The 19,458-nt window shown below is 35.5% G+C and overlaps 1 protein-coding gene across 9 annotated transcripts in view; it reads left to right on the forward strand.

Moving 5' to 3' along the window:
• LOC141457450 (high affinity cAMP-specific and IBMX-insensitive 3',5'-cyclic phosphodiesterase 8-like) overlaps window positions 1-19,458 on the forward strand; it is a 55,126-nt gene that overhangs the window by 20,769 nt on the left and 14,899 nt on the right. For 5 of the 9 annotated variants that reach the window (XR_012460384.1, XM_074134454.1, XM_074134453.1 and 2 more), the window contains 13 exons: window positions 199-251; window positions 1,616-1,675; window positions 4,563-4,741; window positions 7,261-7,320; window positions 7,484-7,535; window positions 8,645-8,821; window positions 9,604-9,818; window positions 12,104-12,222; window positions 12,580-12,716; window positions 13,122-13,229; window positions 13,311-13,498; window positions 14,669-14,831; window positions 14,937-15,052. Coding sequence is in view for 8 of the 9 variants with exons in the window: in XM_074134454.1 (XP_073990555.1) it covers window positions 199-251; window positions 1,616-1,675; window positions 4,563-4,741; window positions 7,261-7,320; window positions 7,484-7,535; window positions 8,645-8,821; window positions 9,604-9,818; window positions 12,104-12,222; window positions 12,580-12,716; window positions 13,122-13,229; window positions 13,311-13,498; window positions 14,669-14,831; window positions 14,937-15,052 (1,627 nt within the window). In the remaining variant the exon portion in view is untranslated. The remainder of the gene's footprint in view (window positions 1-198; window positions 252-1,615; window positions 1,676-4,562; window positions 4,742-7,260; window positions 7,321-7,483; window positions 7,536-8,644; window positions 8,822-9,603; window positions 9,819-12,103; window positions 12,223-12,579; window positions 12,717-13,121; window positions 13,230-13,310; window positions 13,499-14,668; window positions 14,832-14,936; window positions 15,053-19,458) is intronic. The other 4 variants (XM_074134457.1, XM_074134459.1, XM_074134460.1 and 1 more) reach the window with 2 other exon arrangements.

Consider the following 19,458-nt stretch of genomic DNA (forward strand, 5'->3'; position numbering starts at 1 on the left):
TCAAACCTGCATAAAGCTGGGCGATTTTTGAGAATACTCCATTTAGTTGTTGGCAAAAGGCAAAAGGACTTGATGGAAAGTCTACCGGAAACGACCTCATGATGAATTATTCCCTCATAATATTTTACCACGAAATAAGAAACTACTTTGTTGGAACAAAACGTTATGGTTCTTAATGCGTTGTTTACTATTTTCCAGGATCCCAAAGGAATGAATCTGGAAATGGGACTTCGCCCTTTCAAAATGACAAGGTACTTAGTGTAAAAAGCCTAAAATTAAGGCCTAGTCTCTATAAATTATAATGAAGTGGCATTATTTCTATTTTACTTTCCCTTACTACTGGTGAGTGGAAGTATTGCCATTTAATTTTGAATGGGTAATATATGTCTTCAGCCCCCTGTTTACTGAAACAAAATTTGTAGTGAAGACCTCTCAATCTCTCTCTTTGAGACAAACTAGCACTAAAGCTACAGCTTGAAGCGTTACCATCGCAACCGACACAGTCTTTCTTTTCCTCAGAGGAGTTTGTACTTTGAGTTTTCACCGGCAATGAATACATTTCGAAGTCCCCAGAATTTAAAGAAGTGGTTTTTAGCTATTGTCTTGCGGGAGTGTACGAGTTGTATGTATGGTTAGTCTTATATCAAATTTTCTTTTTGATCAAACTTTACCCAACTGAACTTTTCAATTCACTGAATCAATTTCTCCTTTCTTTGCGATTTTCTTAGAAATGATGTTTACGAATTTCTTTAAACTTCGAGTACACTTTAAATACCTGAAGATCTATCTCGTTTATTTGAAAAAAATTTCAGAAAAAGTAATTTTAAAGAGTTTTGGTAGTGGAATAAAATTTACATATTGAACACTTCAGTATCTTGTATGGTTAATAATATAATTATAATAACAAATTTATTCTCCTTAATCCAAATTTTAAGAACTCGAAAAGTGCTACTTTACTAGGTAAATTTTCAGATTTTGTGATTTTCGCCAACTCCACATTTTCTTTACTTCTTCCAGGAATACTGACTTTCTGGGAAGAAATTACTTCAGTTGGTAGAGCGGTGGACTTGTAAGCCAAAGTTCAAGTACTGATGAGCTATCTGTAGATTTTCTCTTGTACATCTTAATGTGCGGTGAAGTAGTGTTTTTCGTACATCGAGAGCACAATCCCGGAGACCGGCCTCAGCCCCCAATGATTAAGATTGCCGAAGATCAATGTGCCTTATTAAATAAAACAACTAAATACGGTAAAAAAAAAACAAACAAACTCGTTTTTAGAAGTTTATAAACGTATTCTCTCCTTGAACGCATAGTTGGCAATGGTAGATAACAGCACTCTTTAATTAAAGGATCTTCATAGCTTTTCCTACTTTGTATACAACATTTATCTTCCACATTCTAAGTTTTTGACACACATCATTTTACTGTAAGAAACTGTAATTGTATGAAAAATATATTTCTCAAAAATTTTAATGTTAAATATTTACGATGGAAACTCAATTTCGTATTTGACCTAATCCGATACTTTCTCTTATCAGCAATGTAAATTGTTTAAATTCCAATTAATATTGTACTCCCTCTTTCTTATTTTATTTTCAATGTTGTCCTTGTTTAGAGCACTTGTCCAGACTTGGAGTCTTTGAAGAAGGATACTTGCAGTCACAAAAGATTCAAGGTAAATCATAAACATTCATTCTTTAACTCTTCTACTTTCTCTTACAGTTTGCAACGTACTCTTACCGCCTGCATGAAGTATGTATGTTTTGAGAATTGTTCGTGAACAAAATATCTTAAAGATGAAAAATCACAGTAAGTTCAAGCTTGAGTTCAGGTACTACTTGTAAGGTTTTGAGACAAAACCCATCTACTTTAGAGCGCAAATTTATAATGTTACATTAGATTAACTTCCCACACATTGCAGCAAAAATAGGTTTTAGTAGGAGAATAGTAACCGTTTTTAAAGGTGCAGTTATTCCCAATAGTCTCGCGTTATCATCTCCGCCGGTCTCTAAATTCCAGAGGTCTCATATCGCATGCAAACTAACTATCTCTCTAACCTAAAAGCTCCTAGAGCAAGATAGGGGTATCTTCTGGGACAACCGCCGGGCCTACGCCACTGGGTCAGCAACGCCCGGATCATGTCTAACGACCGCTCAGAGCGCCATTCCACATCGGTCCAAACATAGGGTTTCTCGGACTAGAAATCCTAGAATACCGGTGTAAAAGGAAAGTTCGAGCATAGAGATCGTAGTTAATTTCACCATGTGCATATACAGTGAATGATTCTCTTTAAATTTTATATAATAACTATTCAACTTTATTTGATTTTTTCTAAGGGAAATTAAGCGTCGTTCAAAGTTCAGCTTCTCTATTGATTTATGTTTTGATTACTTGTGTAGTATGCTTCAGAAGTATCGAGCTACAGGCTTGCCTTGGAAGTCTTCTGAAATGCGAAGCGGTCGTTTTGAATTGTAAACTTTACTAACATGTTCCCACAAAGCTTTTTCGTTAATTCCGCTGATGCCTATTATTGCTTTCTTGCTGTTTTAGTTTTTTTCAAGACTATTTTCCAACTTAATTGTTACTAATAGGAATATTGCAACCAAAAGATCTCACCTAATATTTCACTGGATGAAAAAGCTTGTAAGTTTGATATCCTAATGAAACCTTTTTGGTCTCATAGGTACTCTGCTTAGAGCAAAATTCTTTCTAAACAGTCCCAGCATGACAAAAAGTTATGTAGAATTGTTAAAGGCACAAATCAAAATTTTTAGATTTTCCACCTTTTGAGATAAACAGCCGACGAACACGTAAAATAATTAAGTTTACAGCCCCAACGTAACAAAGCTGCTTACAGTAGCTACATTGCATCACTAGCTACTGCACACACTTACGATAAACTAGCCGATTTATTTTAAAAAGTTCATTTTATAAATACTGTGGTAGAAGTACTCCCTTTCACGGCCATTTCAGTCACCTATAAATTTGTTAATTCCAATGCCAAGCTTGTTAACTGAAAAATAATTTCCCAACTAAAAAATAATAAACCTCCAGGTTTTGAACATGATTAATTATGTGATATTGAAACACTTGTCTAAGAAATGTTTAATACATATTATCAAATTATAAATTATGGTTAATGTTAAGCTATTTCCCTAAGCACTAGAGAGCGGCGATAATCATTATGGTTTTTTAAGTAGAGATCTTATTCCTCCCTGTAGTTATCTTTCCATCGTTTTAATTCTGTGCCTCAGTAAAGTTCCTGAGCACTCTGAATTAAAGAACCAAATTTATTCAGCCAAGTAACTGTATATTGATTTAGAGCGCTACATTCTGCCATTTTCGAATTTGGCAGGTAATTGGGACATGGCTGACTCAAATATGCACACAGGTAAGACATTGATCTATGTGGAAAAGGCTTTTGATTGTATTTGGCACAATAGCCTGAGATATAAATTAATTCAATACAAATTTCTTAACTACTTGATTTATTTCATTAATAGTTATTTAGAAAACTTTTGTTTGATAGTCGGTAGTACATACTACTACCGGACATAAATAAACCAATTGAATCTTGAGTTCCTCACTCATTTCAACATTTTTATAAACAATTCAAGAAAGCTTTTGCTCAAGTTTCACGTTATTCAATTCATGGAGAATAAAAACAAATGAAACCAAAACTGAAATATTCTGATCTCGCGAAGAAGGCCGCAAGTTGACAGTTAGTAAAATTCAATACTAACTAGCTTCCTTGGAAAAAAGGAAGTTAAGCCCCGTTAGATTCTAAACTTACATTCCCACAGATATTTTTATCAACTACTGTGTGGCTTGCAGTCCTTACCATCAGTTTCAAATATTGTTAACTACAGTTTAAGTTCAATTAATAGAAGTATAAAAAATAAAAGTATAAAAGTGTTAAGCACATTTGTTAGTTAAGTTATTTATTATGTCTCCTTAATTAATATTTAAGAACTTTCTCTACACCAATTTTCTAATTGTACAGAAACTTTGAAGCCTGAATCGTCTTCTTTATTAACTAAAACTTTATAAATGTTTTAGCTTATGGATCTACTGGTGTTACTTAAACCACATCTAAAACTTGAACTTACTTTGTTTTTTAGTTATATTGACTCCAAAACCATATATTTGCACACAAGTGTATCTAAGAGCTTTAGGTATCGTTGTATGTGCACTGAATGTAGTCGTGTGTAAAATTTACAATGTATCAAAAGGTTGTGAGTTCGCTATGTCCAAATAATTACACACATCATCTACCTTACCTGACAAGCCTTTCATTTTTTGTGTAAATATATGGGAGTTCCAGTGTAAGTGTACTAGGAGTTTTTTGGATAGGAGACCCCCAAAGACGCCTAGATCCCTGAAGAAACGACAAGTCCACTTCCCCCAACGCTGCATACAGCCGTATGAGATTATAAACAGTAGAGAGAAAGGATGACCTGGTAGTTATTGCGTTATTATGCAGTACTTGCCTAATTCTTGCTGGTTTAGCTAATGACAATACAATGTTGTTATTATATCTCTTTTATTTCTTAATTTTTCAGGTTCTATTTGTAGCTGAAGAAACGGATACATATTGGGTAAATCTGAGAAAATGTTTTGATGGCAAGCACAATGCCAAGTTAGCGAGAAATGCCCACCAAGCAATTCTGCATTATACTGAGTTTCTGCCTGACTGTGTACTGATAGATTTGCGCACATCTTGTACAGATAAATTATTGAGGTATTTATATAAATAGAAAATATTTAACTAAAATTATTAGATTATTGCCACTTTAATAATCTAATTTAAAAAATTAGAAGTACGAGGGTCGTTTGAAAAGTCCGTGCAAAGTCAGAGAGATAGCACCACTGGCGCGTATCGCGGTTATGTTTAGTTAGTAGCATCTCTTGGAAGAACACACACCAAGTTTCAGCCAGATCGGTCTATTTCTTTGTGTTTGGTATTCGTTTGAATCGAGGAAGTCGAGTGATTTTCAAAAAATGGACGAAAAAGAATTTCGTGTGTTGATTAAACACTACTTTATGAAAGGCAAAACGCCCCAGGAGACTAAAGAGAAGCTTGATAAACATTATGGTGACTCTGCACCTTCGATTAGAACAGTTTATAAGTGGTTTCAAAATTTTCGGAGTGGCCATATGGGCACAAGTGACGCTGAACGTTCTGGACGCCCTGTTGAGGTTACTACTCCAGAAATCATTGATAAAATCCATGATATGGTGATGGATGACAGCAAAGTGAAGGTGCGTGAGATTGCTAGTGCTGTGGGCATCTCGAATGAACGGGTACATAATATTTTGCATCAACATTTGGACATGACAAAGCTATCCGCAAGATGGGTGCCGCGATTGCTCACGCTTGACCAAAAACGAAATCGTGTGAAGTGTTGCAAGGACGGTTTTCAGCTGTTCCAGAAGAATCCGCAGGACTTTAAGCGTCGATTCGTCACTGTGGATGAAACATGGATACATCACTACACTCCTGAGACCAAAGAACAATCTAAACAATGGGTTACCAAGGGGGAATCTGCGCCAAAAAAGGCGAAGACCGTTCCTTCGGCCGGAAAGATTATGGCGACTGTCTTTTGGGATTCGCAAGGAATAATCCTCATCGACTATCTGGAAAAGGGTAAAACTATTACAGGTGCATATTATTCATCGTTATTGGACCGTTTGAAAACCGAGCTGCAAGAAAAACGCCCACGATTGGCCCACAAAAAAGTCCTTTTCCATCACGACAACGCACCAGCTCACACCTCAGCAGTTGTGGTCGCAAAATTAATGGAAATAGGGTTCCAACTCGTTTCACATCCCCCCTATTCTCCAGACTTGGCTCCCTCGGACTACTATTTGTTCCCCAATATGAAGAAATGGCTGGCGGGAAAAAGATTTTATTCAAACGAGGAGGTGATAGCAGAAACGAATGGCTATTTTTCAGACTTGGACAAAACCTATTATTCGGAAGGGATCAACAAACTAGAGCAGCGTTGGACGAAGTGTATAAGCCTAAAAGGAGACTATGTTGAAAAATAAAAAAAATTTACCCCAAAAAATTAAGTAGTTTTTATTTTTGCACGGACTTTTCAAACGACCGTCGTATATAATGCAGCAGTGCGTTCAGTTATTTGTTAAGCAGGTCAGGTGTGGGGCCATCAAAATTTCGAGGAAGTAGAAAAGTTAAATCTATTTTTTTATAAAAAAAAACTGTTCTCTCTATCAGTTCATACCCATCGATATATAGCCTACCTTGAATCTGATTTTCTTCCAATTTACTTCTACACTTTACAGCTTCATTTGAAGTATTTAAAGAAAGTGTTTGCAATGCCAAATACGAGATTGCCGAGGATCCTTGCACAGGAAATAATTAAATATAATATATATTGGCACAAGGATAACCTTGATTTATGTACCAAATATGGTGTTACTTTTTCACATTATGACGATATCAATTTAGACGACATTCTCTCCAATCTAAAAACAGAATTTCGGAATACAATGATTGAGAGGGCAAATGAGTCCAGATTCCATTGTTTATATACAGATCTAATGCTGGATCCAGCAGGCAGGCGCTACATAAGTGATGTGAATAACTTGAACTTCATAAGAGTGATCTTTAAATTACGTGGGCAATTAATCTCTCTTAATAACAATGTAATTAGATCCGAGCAACAGAGACTATGTGCCCTGTGTAATAGGGAAGAACTGGAGGATTTGTATCACTATGTAGGTGTCTGTCCAGTCCTGACCGAATATAGAGTAAAGAGGCTGGGGAAAAAGTATCTGATTCTTTCCGAAGTTATATTCCTGTAGAATGGTGGAGGATGGAAACAGTTATTTTATTACCATATTACCGCTTACAAGTATCGGGTTTTTCTCATAGCTGAATGTAACAGCTAAATAAATATTAATTGCAAATTAGGAGAGATATTATTTTTTAGTTGCATTTTGCTTGGTATTATTTTTTTGTTATGTAAATGTACCAGCAACTCTAGGCTGACGGTAATTTACCAAGCCGAAAATGCTTTTTGTTTTTATTTAATAAAAATTGTATATATAATATATATATTCGTCCAATAAAGCTATTCTATTCTATTCGTAAATAATAAAGAGAAGTTAAAACTAGCTTTACAATCTTTATTACTCTACAAAAAGCTACTTTTTCTTTTTCGCAATTTTATTTAAGTCCAATAAATGGATTCTTAAAATTATTAATGTTAATTAACATAGAGCTAATGTTTTAAGGATACTGCGCAGTATAAAGGTGGACCATCAGGTGCTGTTTGTAGCGGTGATTAAATCAAAGTAAGTTTTTCAAAGTTCCCGTTGACCTCAGAAACATCTAATAGTAACTGATAAGTAAGTTACCCAGTGGTAACACTCCCTAAAATTGTCAATGAAATTAAAATATGTTATCGAAAAACATAGCAGAAAAAAAAATTAATTTATTTTTCTGTTTTCATTGCAGCGACAGCGAAAATGGTTCAGTCAATTGTCCTCTGGAGTGGGGTTTCGACAGGGTATATTTACTTCTTACTGTTTAGTATAGTTATACTATATTGGCATATGTGTTAAGTTGTATTTGGATAAATCGAATGAGTTCACAGGATAAAAAAAAAAATCCACCATTTACGATGCAAACACCGCTTATTCGTTGGTAGGAGTAAAAATTGGTGAACACTTTAATGAGCATGAAGAGTATTCATTCACATTAGTTATATTACGAACATTATGAATGGTTATAACATTATGACTAGCGTATCATAGCGTTATCGTACCAAATTTAATGAATCAGTCACTTAATTAGCACCCAAGAAAGACATCTTTTGGCTAAAAGTTGAGTTCACAGTACAAAGATATTTCTTATCCAAACATTTAAAAATAAATACAACTCTCAAAAATAACAGTTTATTTAGTGATATAGATTTTATAATAAACTTTAATTCAAAAAGAAGCTCCACAAGTAGATTTAAAACAAAAAAATCTACTTCTAAGATATTTGTTATCTAAATACCTAGCCAAAAATGTAGCCTAACATATTACATAAGAATGTACTGTGATATCAAAGTAAATTATTTAAAATAAATTTCCTTTCATTTTTACCCTTAATACCGTACAACAATATAATATGTTCAGTAAGAGATACGCTGAAATACCGAAAAACTGCTCTAAAATTTGCAGCTATTAGTAATTTATAATTATTTAAATATTCCACTCTATGACTAATAAATTTGAAACTTCGAAAATAAAATGGTATAGGTCATCTCTCATTTTCACATTGCATTGTATACCAATATTATCAAGATTAAATTCTAGTTACCTATGTTATACTTTATTTTTTCCCTATGCTTTTCCATCTTTTTTTTCATGATTACATTATAGTATTCTGATAACTCGAAGGATGAAAAAATATTTCTGTAAACCTAATTAAAATAATAATTGTACATAAAAATAGTAAATATACAATAGATAAAGCAAGCTTTCTAACTTTAAGAATAACAGGGATTTCTAATTTTATAATGATTAAAATTAGAATGTATGTTGAAATGTGCTTCTAATTTATCTAAATTGACTTTTTTGTGCCCTTTTTTTTAATGAAATTTGTTTACAAAAATAAATAAAAAAATAGATAGTGAAGGAAGGGGAAGGAAATAGTAGCGTGATAGACCTGGTAGAGCAAAGTTACCGATGTCTGCCCAAAGAGAAGGGACTACGACGACAAGCTGCCCTTTCAGAATGTATCTACACAGCGCTGGATAAATGTAGAGATCTGGTTATCATTACGGACCATCCGCATCTAGTTCAGGTGCTCGCATCTGTTTTATTTTAAACTTTTTACTGTGAATTTGACCTTTACCCTGTACTGACCTCTATCTGATTGTGGAAGACCTTGATATCTACTTTGAGGCTTTATAAATTATATTTTTAAAATCGAAATTGTAAACTTACTGATACAAAAGAAAATAAACGCTTTTTTACTTTCTCTTACTGCTGGAAAATAAGTAATTTCTTCTGAATGCAATGTCACTATATTATTTTATTTTTGGACTCAATGCTCCTTATTTCAATTATATAATACTCACTACCGGTGAGCTTCTAATTTATGATTATCTTTTATATGCTTCATTTTACCTCTTCTCTTAAGCCCATATCCCTCACAAACCGTATAAAGCACTTAAGTTGCCCGTGAAGCTTTAGTTTGGTGAGTACTACCAAAAATTTAATTTCCAGGGAAAATGTTTCAGTTAAAATTAATGGTTTTAAAATTTTGTAAATAGTTTAAAAAGTTTAAAGGAAATTATTTAGAACCAATTTCTGAAAAATCGCAAAAAATTAAAACAATTTTGGATTTTGTGTGTTAGATACAATTTTGTTCTGTACATAAAGTTTTGTAATAATGTTAAATCTCCGCAGGCCTCAGAACATGTATTGCCTGTAAAAATTTAATTTCGAAACATTAAGGAGTTGTAGTTCATCTTAATCCTTATTAAACTTTTCAGGAACTCTTCCTGAAATTATCATGTTTTATTATCCATTATCATTTTTAATATATCTTAACTTTATTTTATTGTTATATTTTGTTTTCAGTATGTTAACAGCCCTTGCATGCAAGTACTAGGCTTTAGCAAGGATGAGCTGATAGGCAAGCAGATAGGGATACTACACGAGGCAACAGAAGTGGCGTCAGTTTACCGCCAGCTAGAGAGAGGACTTGAATGGGTCGGAAGGCTCAAGTGGCGCACCAAGTCGGCAGACATGTTGCCTTTGCAGACACATGCCCTTCCCTTCACACCGCATCCCTCGTTTGTATTCTTCCGTTGTTATGCATAAAATTAAGCGTTTTGGTTGGTAGATTTCAAAATTCTTTTTACAATATTGGATGCCATTCTGCGACGTAACGATAGATCGAAAATTACAACAATGTTATTCAGTTGAGGTGATTGTACAAAATACTCATGCCCCGAGTCCTACCGAAAGCAAGGAATTCTTTTGCCATGGATAAGGATACTGATCAGGGCCTGTAATCTGACTCCATGGTTCAGTTTTGGCAGGGAAAACATCACTGCGCTTTGTCTTGTAAAGCAGCCATACATTTATGGCTTGAGTTCGGCGCTTCGGTAAAGCAAAACTCATGCCTCTAACATTATCCAGCATACTCCCTCCTGACTTCTAATTCTAATTTAAATCAATAATTGAATTTTATTTTCTTCCCTATATGTAACAAACAAAAAGAATGGCAATTATTTCGATAACTAAAAACAATATCAATTAAAGCAATAGCAAGGGAAGGAATTAACTCAGTGGTTATCATACACAGAATTCTAACGAGAAGATACTGGGTTCAAGATTTCCTCTTCTTAGGTGCTTCTTACAGCTCACTGCCCGATGATTGACAGTGTTGTCTTGAACGAGAGAGTACTGTCCAGAGGCCGGAGTGCACTGAAAAAAGCTCTGGGCGCCAATAATCAGAGTTGACGCGCCTTTAAAAAAAAGCTATAATTGTTGGAGTTATTTGTGCAGAAACTTGTACCAATTATTAGACATTTCTTTAGATACATATTCAAAAAAGCTCTACTACTAAAGCGCCCACTCAATATTTGTTAGAATTGAAATTAAGCTTTAGTCACTAATAAATCTAATCCGTAGTGGTTATAATTTTCTAAACTTAGTTTAGTTTACAACAATGTTATTTACATAATGTGGAAGAACAAAAATTACATTCATTAATTAATTTACGGAACCAAAATAATTTAAAAAAGAGAAACCTAGCCAGTGCCTTATCCCGAATTTTGACCCAAGGCATGCAAACAAACAACTTTCTACACAACTTTACATACCAAAGTTTTAGCTATTCTGTTTTTTAAAATACAATTAACTTGATTAATTGTGCATTTTTAGAGACAAAAAATCACGATATTCTCGGAAATATATTCTGTATTTACTTCCGAGAAGCGATTCTATTTGAATCTCTGAATTTTAGGAGTAATCATCCAAGACCAAGATTGATTCTTATTTTGAATGAAATGTTTTATTCTCAAAAATGTAATTGTTTTACCAATCTGACCTTAGTATAAACAACGTCGTCTTTAAATGTTATTTTTTTCTCGAATAGAAATCATTTTCCAGGATTATCAAGTAACATACACATTTTAATGCCTATAAATTTATTTCATCTGTTAGTAAAAGTCCTTTTACGTGAGTTTTGATTCAGTGCAAAAGGCTGGCATATTCGAAAGAGTCAATTCGGAGGCCTATGATAACCCTAATCGCCACCCAGCTGCACTGGAGTAATGCTGCAGTAAGTTTATGCGAGTAGCTACTTACAGAGTTTTTCGCCTGCCTCTAATCCGGGGTTTCTCTCCTCTCCTACGACTTGTTACTGCACCCATCGCTGCACTGACAAGGCATTTTGCGGTACCGCAAAACAGTTCAGATCTTGTGAAAACTGCACAACCGAATGCCCGGCCGTGCCAACGAGAATTACTTTATTTAGGGTACAGATTCTCATCAGGATTTTCAAACCATGTACCTTGCACTCTGGTTGAATTAAATGATAATTTTAATAGAAGGATAATAATATAATTTTAATAGTAATACACATTTATTAAATAAGACATAAAACACTAAATTAAAATATGGTAGTAAAGGCATGGCATAAGCTATCTGATTGGGATACGGAGAGTATATTCAAATTGTGAACGTTGCGAAATGAATTCTGTCTGCCAAATAAATTTTAATGTGGCCAAAATTAATAAAAAAATAAAAAAAGAGTATATTAAAAAATATTGAAAGAGAAATATAAATTGCCTTGCTTACATGAAGATCTCCCTCCTCATACTAAAAAAAAAATCAAAATTTCGTATATACAAAATATATATACTAATATACTAACTCTTTCATTTGATCCTACTTCTATAAGTATGTATTTGTTATACAGATGTTCTCAAAATGAATTATAAATCAAATAAGTAATGATCAGTTTTTCAGAATCCTCTTTCAAGAAAAAAATGGAAAAATTTGTTGCCTGCATATTCATTGATGAAAAATATGGATATTATCTAAAATACTGAAATATACTTTCATACAGGTTAGCCGTCCATTATCTTTACCTATCTGACAACCCTCTGCAAACGCACATTTCTCCTAGAGGAAGTCTACCGTCCATAAGAAAGGCTTCCTACGATCTTAAATCAATCATCAGTGAAGGTACTCAACCAATAATAAAAACATTGTATTCCTTAAATTTTACTAATTTAGAGTAAATATTGTTAATAGGCCAAATTGTTGCAGTGAAAGTGCCTTATTGTGTATTTTTTTAATGAAACTAAAAGTTCGTTGAAAGCCATTCTGTACAATGTAATAAATGATAGAAAAAAGAAATCATTAGCTCTCCGGTTAATGAAGATCATCCATAGTAAACTAAGCATAAAACATGTTGTTCAATATAAATACTTTTAAAAAAGATTTCTTTGGCCAATGCCGGCAAAAATTTCTTATAATTTATAGTCGTTCAGGTAATATGTTTGATATTATTTCTAAGAATTAATTTCTAATTTATTTGAGTTTTAGGATCTGCTAGGCGTCAGAGTTTGGCTAAATTGTATAATTTGCCTCTTGAAGCACCAATTACAAAAGTTTTGTCCTTACTATGCGCTGCCCAAGAAAATGCATCAGCAGGTGTGGTACAAATGTTAGAACAGGTAAATATTACTTTTGTTCTCTTATTCATTGACATTTTTTTTAAAGTCTTAGGTATAATAATCGCCCACATTTATTCATAACAGCATTTCAAACCATTTTAAAAATAATAATCTTACTTATATGCAAGCATAACATAAGACAATTGTGAAGAAAATAGGCAATAGCAAATGCCGTTTGTGAATGAGTTTACAAAAAAACTAACGAAAAAGTAAAATAAATAAACAAAAACGTAAAATAAATGAATAAAAAAGTAAAATAAATTGTATAAATTTAAACTTTTTGTTTGCTTATAATTTAATACAGTATTTCAATACTTAAAGAAAGTAAACATATTATGAACACTTTTATTGTGAATTTCCGTATTTAATTGAAAAAACGTAAGTGGGAATACTCTACACTATTAGGTAATGGACATACTGAGAACCACAGAACTTTACACATCGCATCTGAAGGCGGAGAATCTGAGAGCTGAAGACCCACTCACCACTAACCTAATTGCAGCCTTAGTCGCAGTAGGTAGTTCTTTTTCTAAATAAATTGTTTTAAATTTACTGAAAGTGCAGACAAAAAACAGAAGTATTACGTGTTTGCAGCAAGGACCTCCGTCGGCAGTGATGCCGCGAAGAAGTTCAGGCGACTCAGTGGTCTCGAAGAAGAAAGCGCCATCAAAGAGAGGCAACCAAGTTACCATGTCCATGTCCAAAGAGTTGAAGGAGGTGATGGATAAGATCTCTTCTTGGGATTTTGATGTAATCCAAGTGGAGAAACTTTCTGGTGCAAAGTCAGTCTTTATTTATTTGAAAGTTAATGGGCAAAGAACCCCTTTTTATAAGTATAGTACAGTCAACGAAAGAATATAACAAGCAATAATACAAAATATTTATGTAGAAATATAATAATTGAATAGCTAAAAATATTACAATATCTTAACACTGTTGTTCTTCAATAAAGAATAGTTATATAATTGCACATCAATAAAATAAGATTGAACAAAAATAAAAAGCTAAAACCGTTTATAAAATTAAAAGTGCAGTTAAAATTATAACAGATTAAAGATGACCTTAAATTTTAAGAGATTTGATTCTTACTTTCTTTCAAATAAATTTTGAATTTTATTTTCTTTCAATGAAGGACATTAAAATTCAGTGACGGACATTTTATTGGATTGTGAATTAATTTGTAAACAAAATTGACATCTGATTATTGCCATCTGACAATAATTTAGGTATCTCTACCGTTACCTTTCACTACATAAACTAAACTCTTTATTAGAAGATTTAAATTTACTATATTTTATAAATTTATTTATTTTTAACCATTAACTTGAGCCAAAATTTTAAATTATTGAACACTTGAAGTTTCTATATTATAATAGTTACTACCTTCGATAGATTAGCTACATAAAAAAAAGTAAATTACAGTTTAGAGAAATAACTATTTCTTTCTCATTAATTAATATAAATATAGCACGTTATTAACAGTAGATTTAGGTTACAAGATGGCGCGGGTCCAGTTCCGCTATTGCTGCGGCCATGAGCTCATTGGGTCGATCACTAATAAACTTGTTTTTGCAAGTTATACCGCTTACCCACCAGTCTATTTTACGGATTATCCACTCTGGTCTCTAAGTGTGACTAATACCTCATATTGCAAACTAGCTATTGCAGCGAAGTCATTTCTTGCCTTTATCAGGGATGAGCACTCCCACTATAAGATGCTATGTGATATTTTCTCAGCCCCTGCTGCCCTACAAAAAGGCAAAACGCAGATTAAGTTGGCACTGGCGGTTTTGGGGAGTCGTCATTCTAATCTACCGGCTCCTTGTGCTCAAGGGTTTCCCTAGAGCCTGGCGATACCAAGGTTTGAGGGTATACCTTAACTTAGAACTCTCCTAACCTTTTAATTTAGGACCTCTTTTTTTAAATACTTAATTTAGATTTTTTTTTTTTAGACCTCTTGTATATGTTGGGATGAAAATATTCACGCTGATGGGAGTACCGAAGACCCTGGGGATCGACGAGAGGACAGTGTACAGCTGGCTGGCCCTCATGGAGAGACACTACAAGCCAGCCAATACGTATCACAACTCTACACACGCCGCAGATGTTTTACAGGTTGAAAATTAGTGCTCTTTTTATTAATGTATACCCAGATAATGAAAGGTAACTAGATAATTAAAGAAAAAAAGGTTTTCTTAATACGATACGGTTACAATCCAGGCGACCGCTTTGTTTCTACTTCGTCTAAGGGTTAAGAAGCTTCTAGAGCCGCTAGATGAAGCTTGTTGTCTGGTCGCCGCCGCTGCTCACGATCTCGGACATCCTGGCAAATCAAGGTATACCTTTAGCTAATACTTCCATTAAATTTTTAAATAGTTCCGCTTGTTTATCAGCCGTTGTTGTTGACATTCAAGTTTGTGACGTTCGGCCGACTGGGAAAACAAAGCCGTTTTCGATGATAATTTATTAATTTTATTATCTTCCCAAATTATTGTTTGATAGTATTTTGTATTGTCATAGATTGTTTTCGGGTGGGAGGGCAATGCGAGTTTGGGTGATCGCCTTGGCCTACTTACCTCAGGAATCCTCCTCCTCCTCAGAAATTGATTTGTTCCATTTTCAGAAACCAGCAACGTAGTAATATTAATAGTATTGGTTGTTATGCTAATGCACGTCATGTTGATTATCTGCGTACATCAAACACCTGACATTTATCCTTACTAATTATGGAGTCATGCAAAAAAGATAGAACAACAGAGGTGATTAAAGGCTACCTTAATTTTATTTTAAGCTTGAAATATTAGAATATAAAAAGGAACATAAACTTTCATTACTTACAACATTCTCAAAAGAACCTAATTCAATCACTATTTGGAAGTTAGTTTCTTGAAAGTAAGCTGCCCCTGCCCAATCTTCTTAAGCCACTCACTCACTGTTTAGTGAGGTGTCCTCATCTTTATATGGAGTAATGTCTTCCTCTTCGTCCCAGAATGTTGGTATTCTTGTAAAGCGAGATCTATCTTTCACTAATATTTGTTCACCCTTTTACACCACCATTATTTTGTACTTATATTTATTTTTTTCTTCTTCCAGTAAGATCCCAGTTAATCAATATCTTTGAACCTATCAACTTCATTGCATTCTTCAGAATTGATTAGACGACTGTCTATTTAAGAAATCCTACCATTATCATCCTACCTCGCCCAAGACACTTATCAATCATTGCATCTAGAGACTTCTCATGTAACTTTTCCAATCTAAAAAAGCTTCAATCTAAACTTTATTTCTTTTTTTTTAAATGGACCATTTCTTTTTTAAATGATTATTATTTATAAACTGAATGTGGTGATTTCTAACTTTTCATTTGTTACTTTCAGATCTGTTTTAGTTGCAACCAAGGAAAGCTTCACATCCTTTTATTCAATTTTTTAAGATTAAATTTTTACCCATTCCGATTTTTTTTTTTAATTAACACTAAAATTGTTCTAGTGAGCTGCGAGTCATTTTCCTTAAAAAAAGTTATTCACTTTTGTTTAGATATACCAAAAATTTTTTTTTTTAGTGTTGGAGGTATATGCTCGTGTCTTAAACGGCAAAAGTGTTGGCAGACTGTTTTGGTTTTAGAAAACTTGAATCCGTTTCTGGAAGCCTCTTCAGCCACTTTGTCTATTGCCTGTTGTAGGGTCAGTTCCTGATAGATAGATCGCTAGATCGTCAACATATAATGAAACTTGGGTGAGATCCTCTACAACTTCGGCAAGACTATTTACCGCTATTGTGAACAATGTTACACTTAATACCGACCCCTGTGGTATTCCATTCTCTAAAATGTGTGAGTCCGAAAGGACCGACCCCAGACGGACTCGGAACCTTCGTGACTCTAAAAAGCCACGGAGAAATCTTGGCAGTTTCCCTCTCAACCCCCGTTCATGACACTTTTGCAGAATCGCATGTCTCCACGTTGTATCATAAGCCTTCTCGAGGTCAAAGAACACGGCCAGCACGTGCTCTCTACGCATAAATGCGTTTTGCACGTAGACCTCAAGGCGACTCACTTGGTCCAACGTGGAACGATATCTGCGAAATCCTGCTTGATGCTGGCTGAAAAGGCCTCTCGTTTCCAGCATATATACTAGTCTATAATTGATTATGGATTCGAGGACCTTACTTAAGCAGGTAGTCAATGATATGGGCCTATAATTCGAGGGATCACTGGGGTCTTTTCCTTCTTTAGGGATCGGTATAATTATTGCTTCCCGCCAACCATCAGGATATAGTCCGGTCTCCCATATGCTATTGTACAGTCCAAGAAGGCATTCCTTCCCAGTTGGGTTCATATTTCTTATCATAGCATATGGGATTCCATCCGCACCTGGGGATGTATCTTTACTTTTCTTTAGAGCATTTTCTAATTCTTGCATGGTCAGCGGTGCATTGTAAGATTCCTCAATAGCGATTTCAAAGTCTAGTGGCTGTTGCTCCGCGTCACCTTTTCGCCTTAAGAATTCTGTAGAATAGTTTTGTGAACTAGACACCTTAGCAAAGTGTCTAGCCAAGATCTCGGATACTTCTTTTGGCTCGGTGACGACGACATCGTTATTTTTTAGTACTGGTATCGACGGTGTTCTGCGACCGCCAGAAAGGGCTCGTATCTTGTCCCACACCTCCTTTAATGTCTTGATGTAGATATCTTTGACACATAGGAGGTGAGAGTTTGTTTTTTTGATTTCCTGATTAAATGCCTCTCTCTGGCTCTTAGTTTTTTAAATTGTATTAGATTTTCCTCCGTTGGATACCGTTTTAGTCTATTAAGGGCTCTCTTTTTTGCTGCATTGGCTGCTTTGCATTCCGGCGTCTACCAGGGAACGGGGTTTCTTATGACTTTCCCGCCTACCGAAGGTATTGTATCCCTGGCAGCTTGGGCCAACGCCTTCCCAAAAGAAACAGCATCGAGAGTGGCATCCCCTGTTAAGTTAGGTGCCACCACACTTGCTGCATAAGCACACCAATCTGCCCTTTTGATGTCGTATCTCCAGGGCGTTACAAAATTTGCCCTAGAGATGGAGCTCGACACTAATACTGGAAAGTGGTCGCTATGATACAGATCTTTTAGTGTGGTCCATTCTAAACGAACAGCTAAGGTGGGTGTTGCTACACTAAGATCAATAGCGCTGAAACCGCCTGATGGTGCATTAAAATGTGTAGCCTCACCACTGCTGAGGAGCGTCAAATTAGCATTGTCTAGAATCTCCTCAAGAGAGCTGCCCCGCGTATCGGTTCTAGCTGATCCCCACCAGATGTTATGGCAGTTGAAATCTCCCACCAAAAGCACCGGGGCGGGGAGTTGCAAGAGCAAGCTCTCCAAATCACTTCTCCGCCAGGATGAGTCCGGCAGGTAAATAGTAGCTAAAGTGACTTGCAGTGGTGTTCTTAAGCGCACGGCTACAGCTTGAAGATGAGTTTGTAGCGGCAACCGCCTGCTAGAGATGCCATACCGCATGCATATAGCTACACCGCCATGCGCTCTCCCACCTGGGGCAGGTTGTACCTCTTTGCTATATGTATTGTAACCGGGAATTTGAATAAGTTGCCCCGGGCGGATCTTTGTTTCTTGGAGGCACAACCCGAACGGACGGTATTCCGCCACCATTTGGCGTAACCCTTCCACATTATTCATAAAGCCCCTCATGTTCCATTGCAGAATGGATTCACACATATTAATGTTTTGTATTTATTATTTCTGGCAGCAACCAAATAGTAATTATTAATTTTAATCTACATACCAAATTATTGATTGTAACTTCACATATTATTATTTCTATATACATGTTTGATTAAAGTAAATAAGTTTATTGTTACTGAATTGAGAATTTCTAGTCTTTACTCAGTGGCACATTTTTCCCGAGGTTTGCCTTTAGGCCAGTTCTTTTTCCTACGTCTGGGAGGGTGATCAGATATGTTCCCACCCTCCGACTCAGAAGCGTCAATGTCCGTCCCCATTAGCTGCCATTGCTGCCTTGGAGATCGGGCATTTCGTTTGGGGGACGTTCCTCCCCCTTTATGTTTATTAAATTTTCCCCTTATATTTGTAGGATAAGGGGGTGGCATTATAAGCTTTGATGCTTTCCTCCTCGAAGAGCGTCATTGTGGGTTTACCACTTTCCACTCTCCTTCGGAGGAGATCGCTTGCTTTAGGGGGGGTGGGCCCCCTTTTAAGTCGCTCCCACTAGTTGTGGGAGTGATTGATGGTAGCCTTTCGGCTACCAGAGCCCCTTGTGGGGCTTTTTCATTGGGATGTGGGATGTTTCCCACTGTTGGTATTGTTTCCCCTAGGGCAGGGGTGGTACGGGCCGTTGGGATTTCTCCCACTTTTCTATGTTTCCCCTTAGGACAGGGGTAGAATCTCTTAATGGGCAAAGTGGCGGTGCCTTTACTTTCGCTGAAAATGATATTTCTGGGTTTACAAAGAATTTACTTTCCACAATTGCCCTGGCCTCATGGTAGGACATTTGCTGAAGAGTTTTTATTTTTTGGATTTCTTTTTCTTTAGCGAGAACTGGGCACCCTGTGGATCTAGCAATGTGGTCTCCACCACAGTTTACACAAACTATTGGCGGTGTACAATCATCTTCATGTAATGCCTTGCCACATACACACACCGCTTCTGCAGCTTTGCACCTCATGGAGGTGTGGCCAAACTTTTGGCATTTAAAGCACCTCATCGGCGATGGAATATACGGAC

Source organism: Rhodnius prolixus, unplaced genomic scaffold, assembly GCF_049639745.1.
Source record: "Rhodnius prolixus isolate KJV_2025 unplaced genomic scaffold, Rpr scaffold_16, whole genome shotgun sequence".
Taxonomy (NCBI): domain Eukaryota; kingdom Metazoa; phylum Arthropoda; class Insecta; order Hemiptera; family Reduviidae; genus Rhodnius; species Rhodnius prolixus.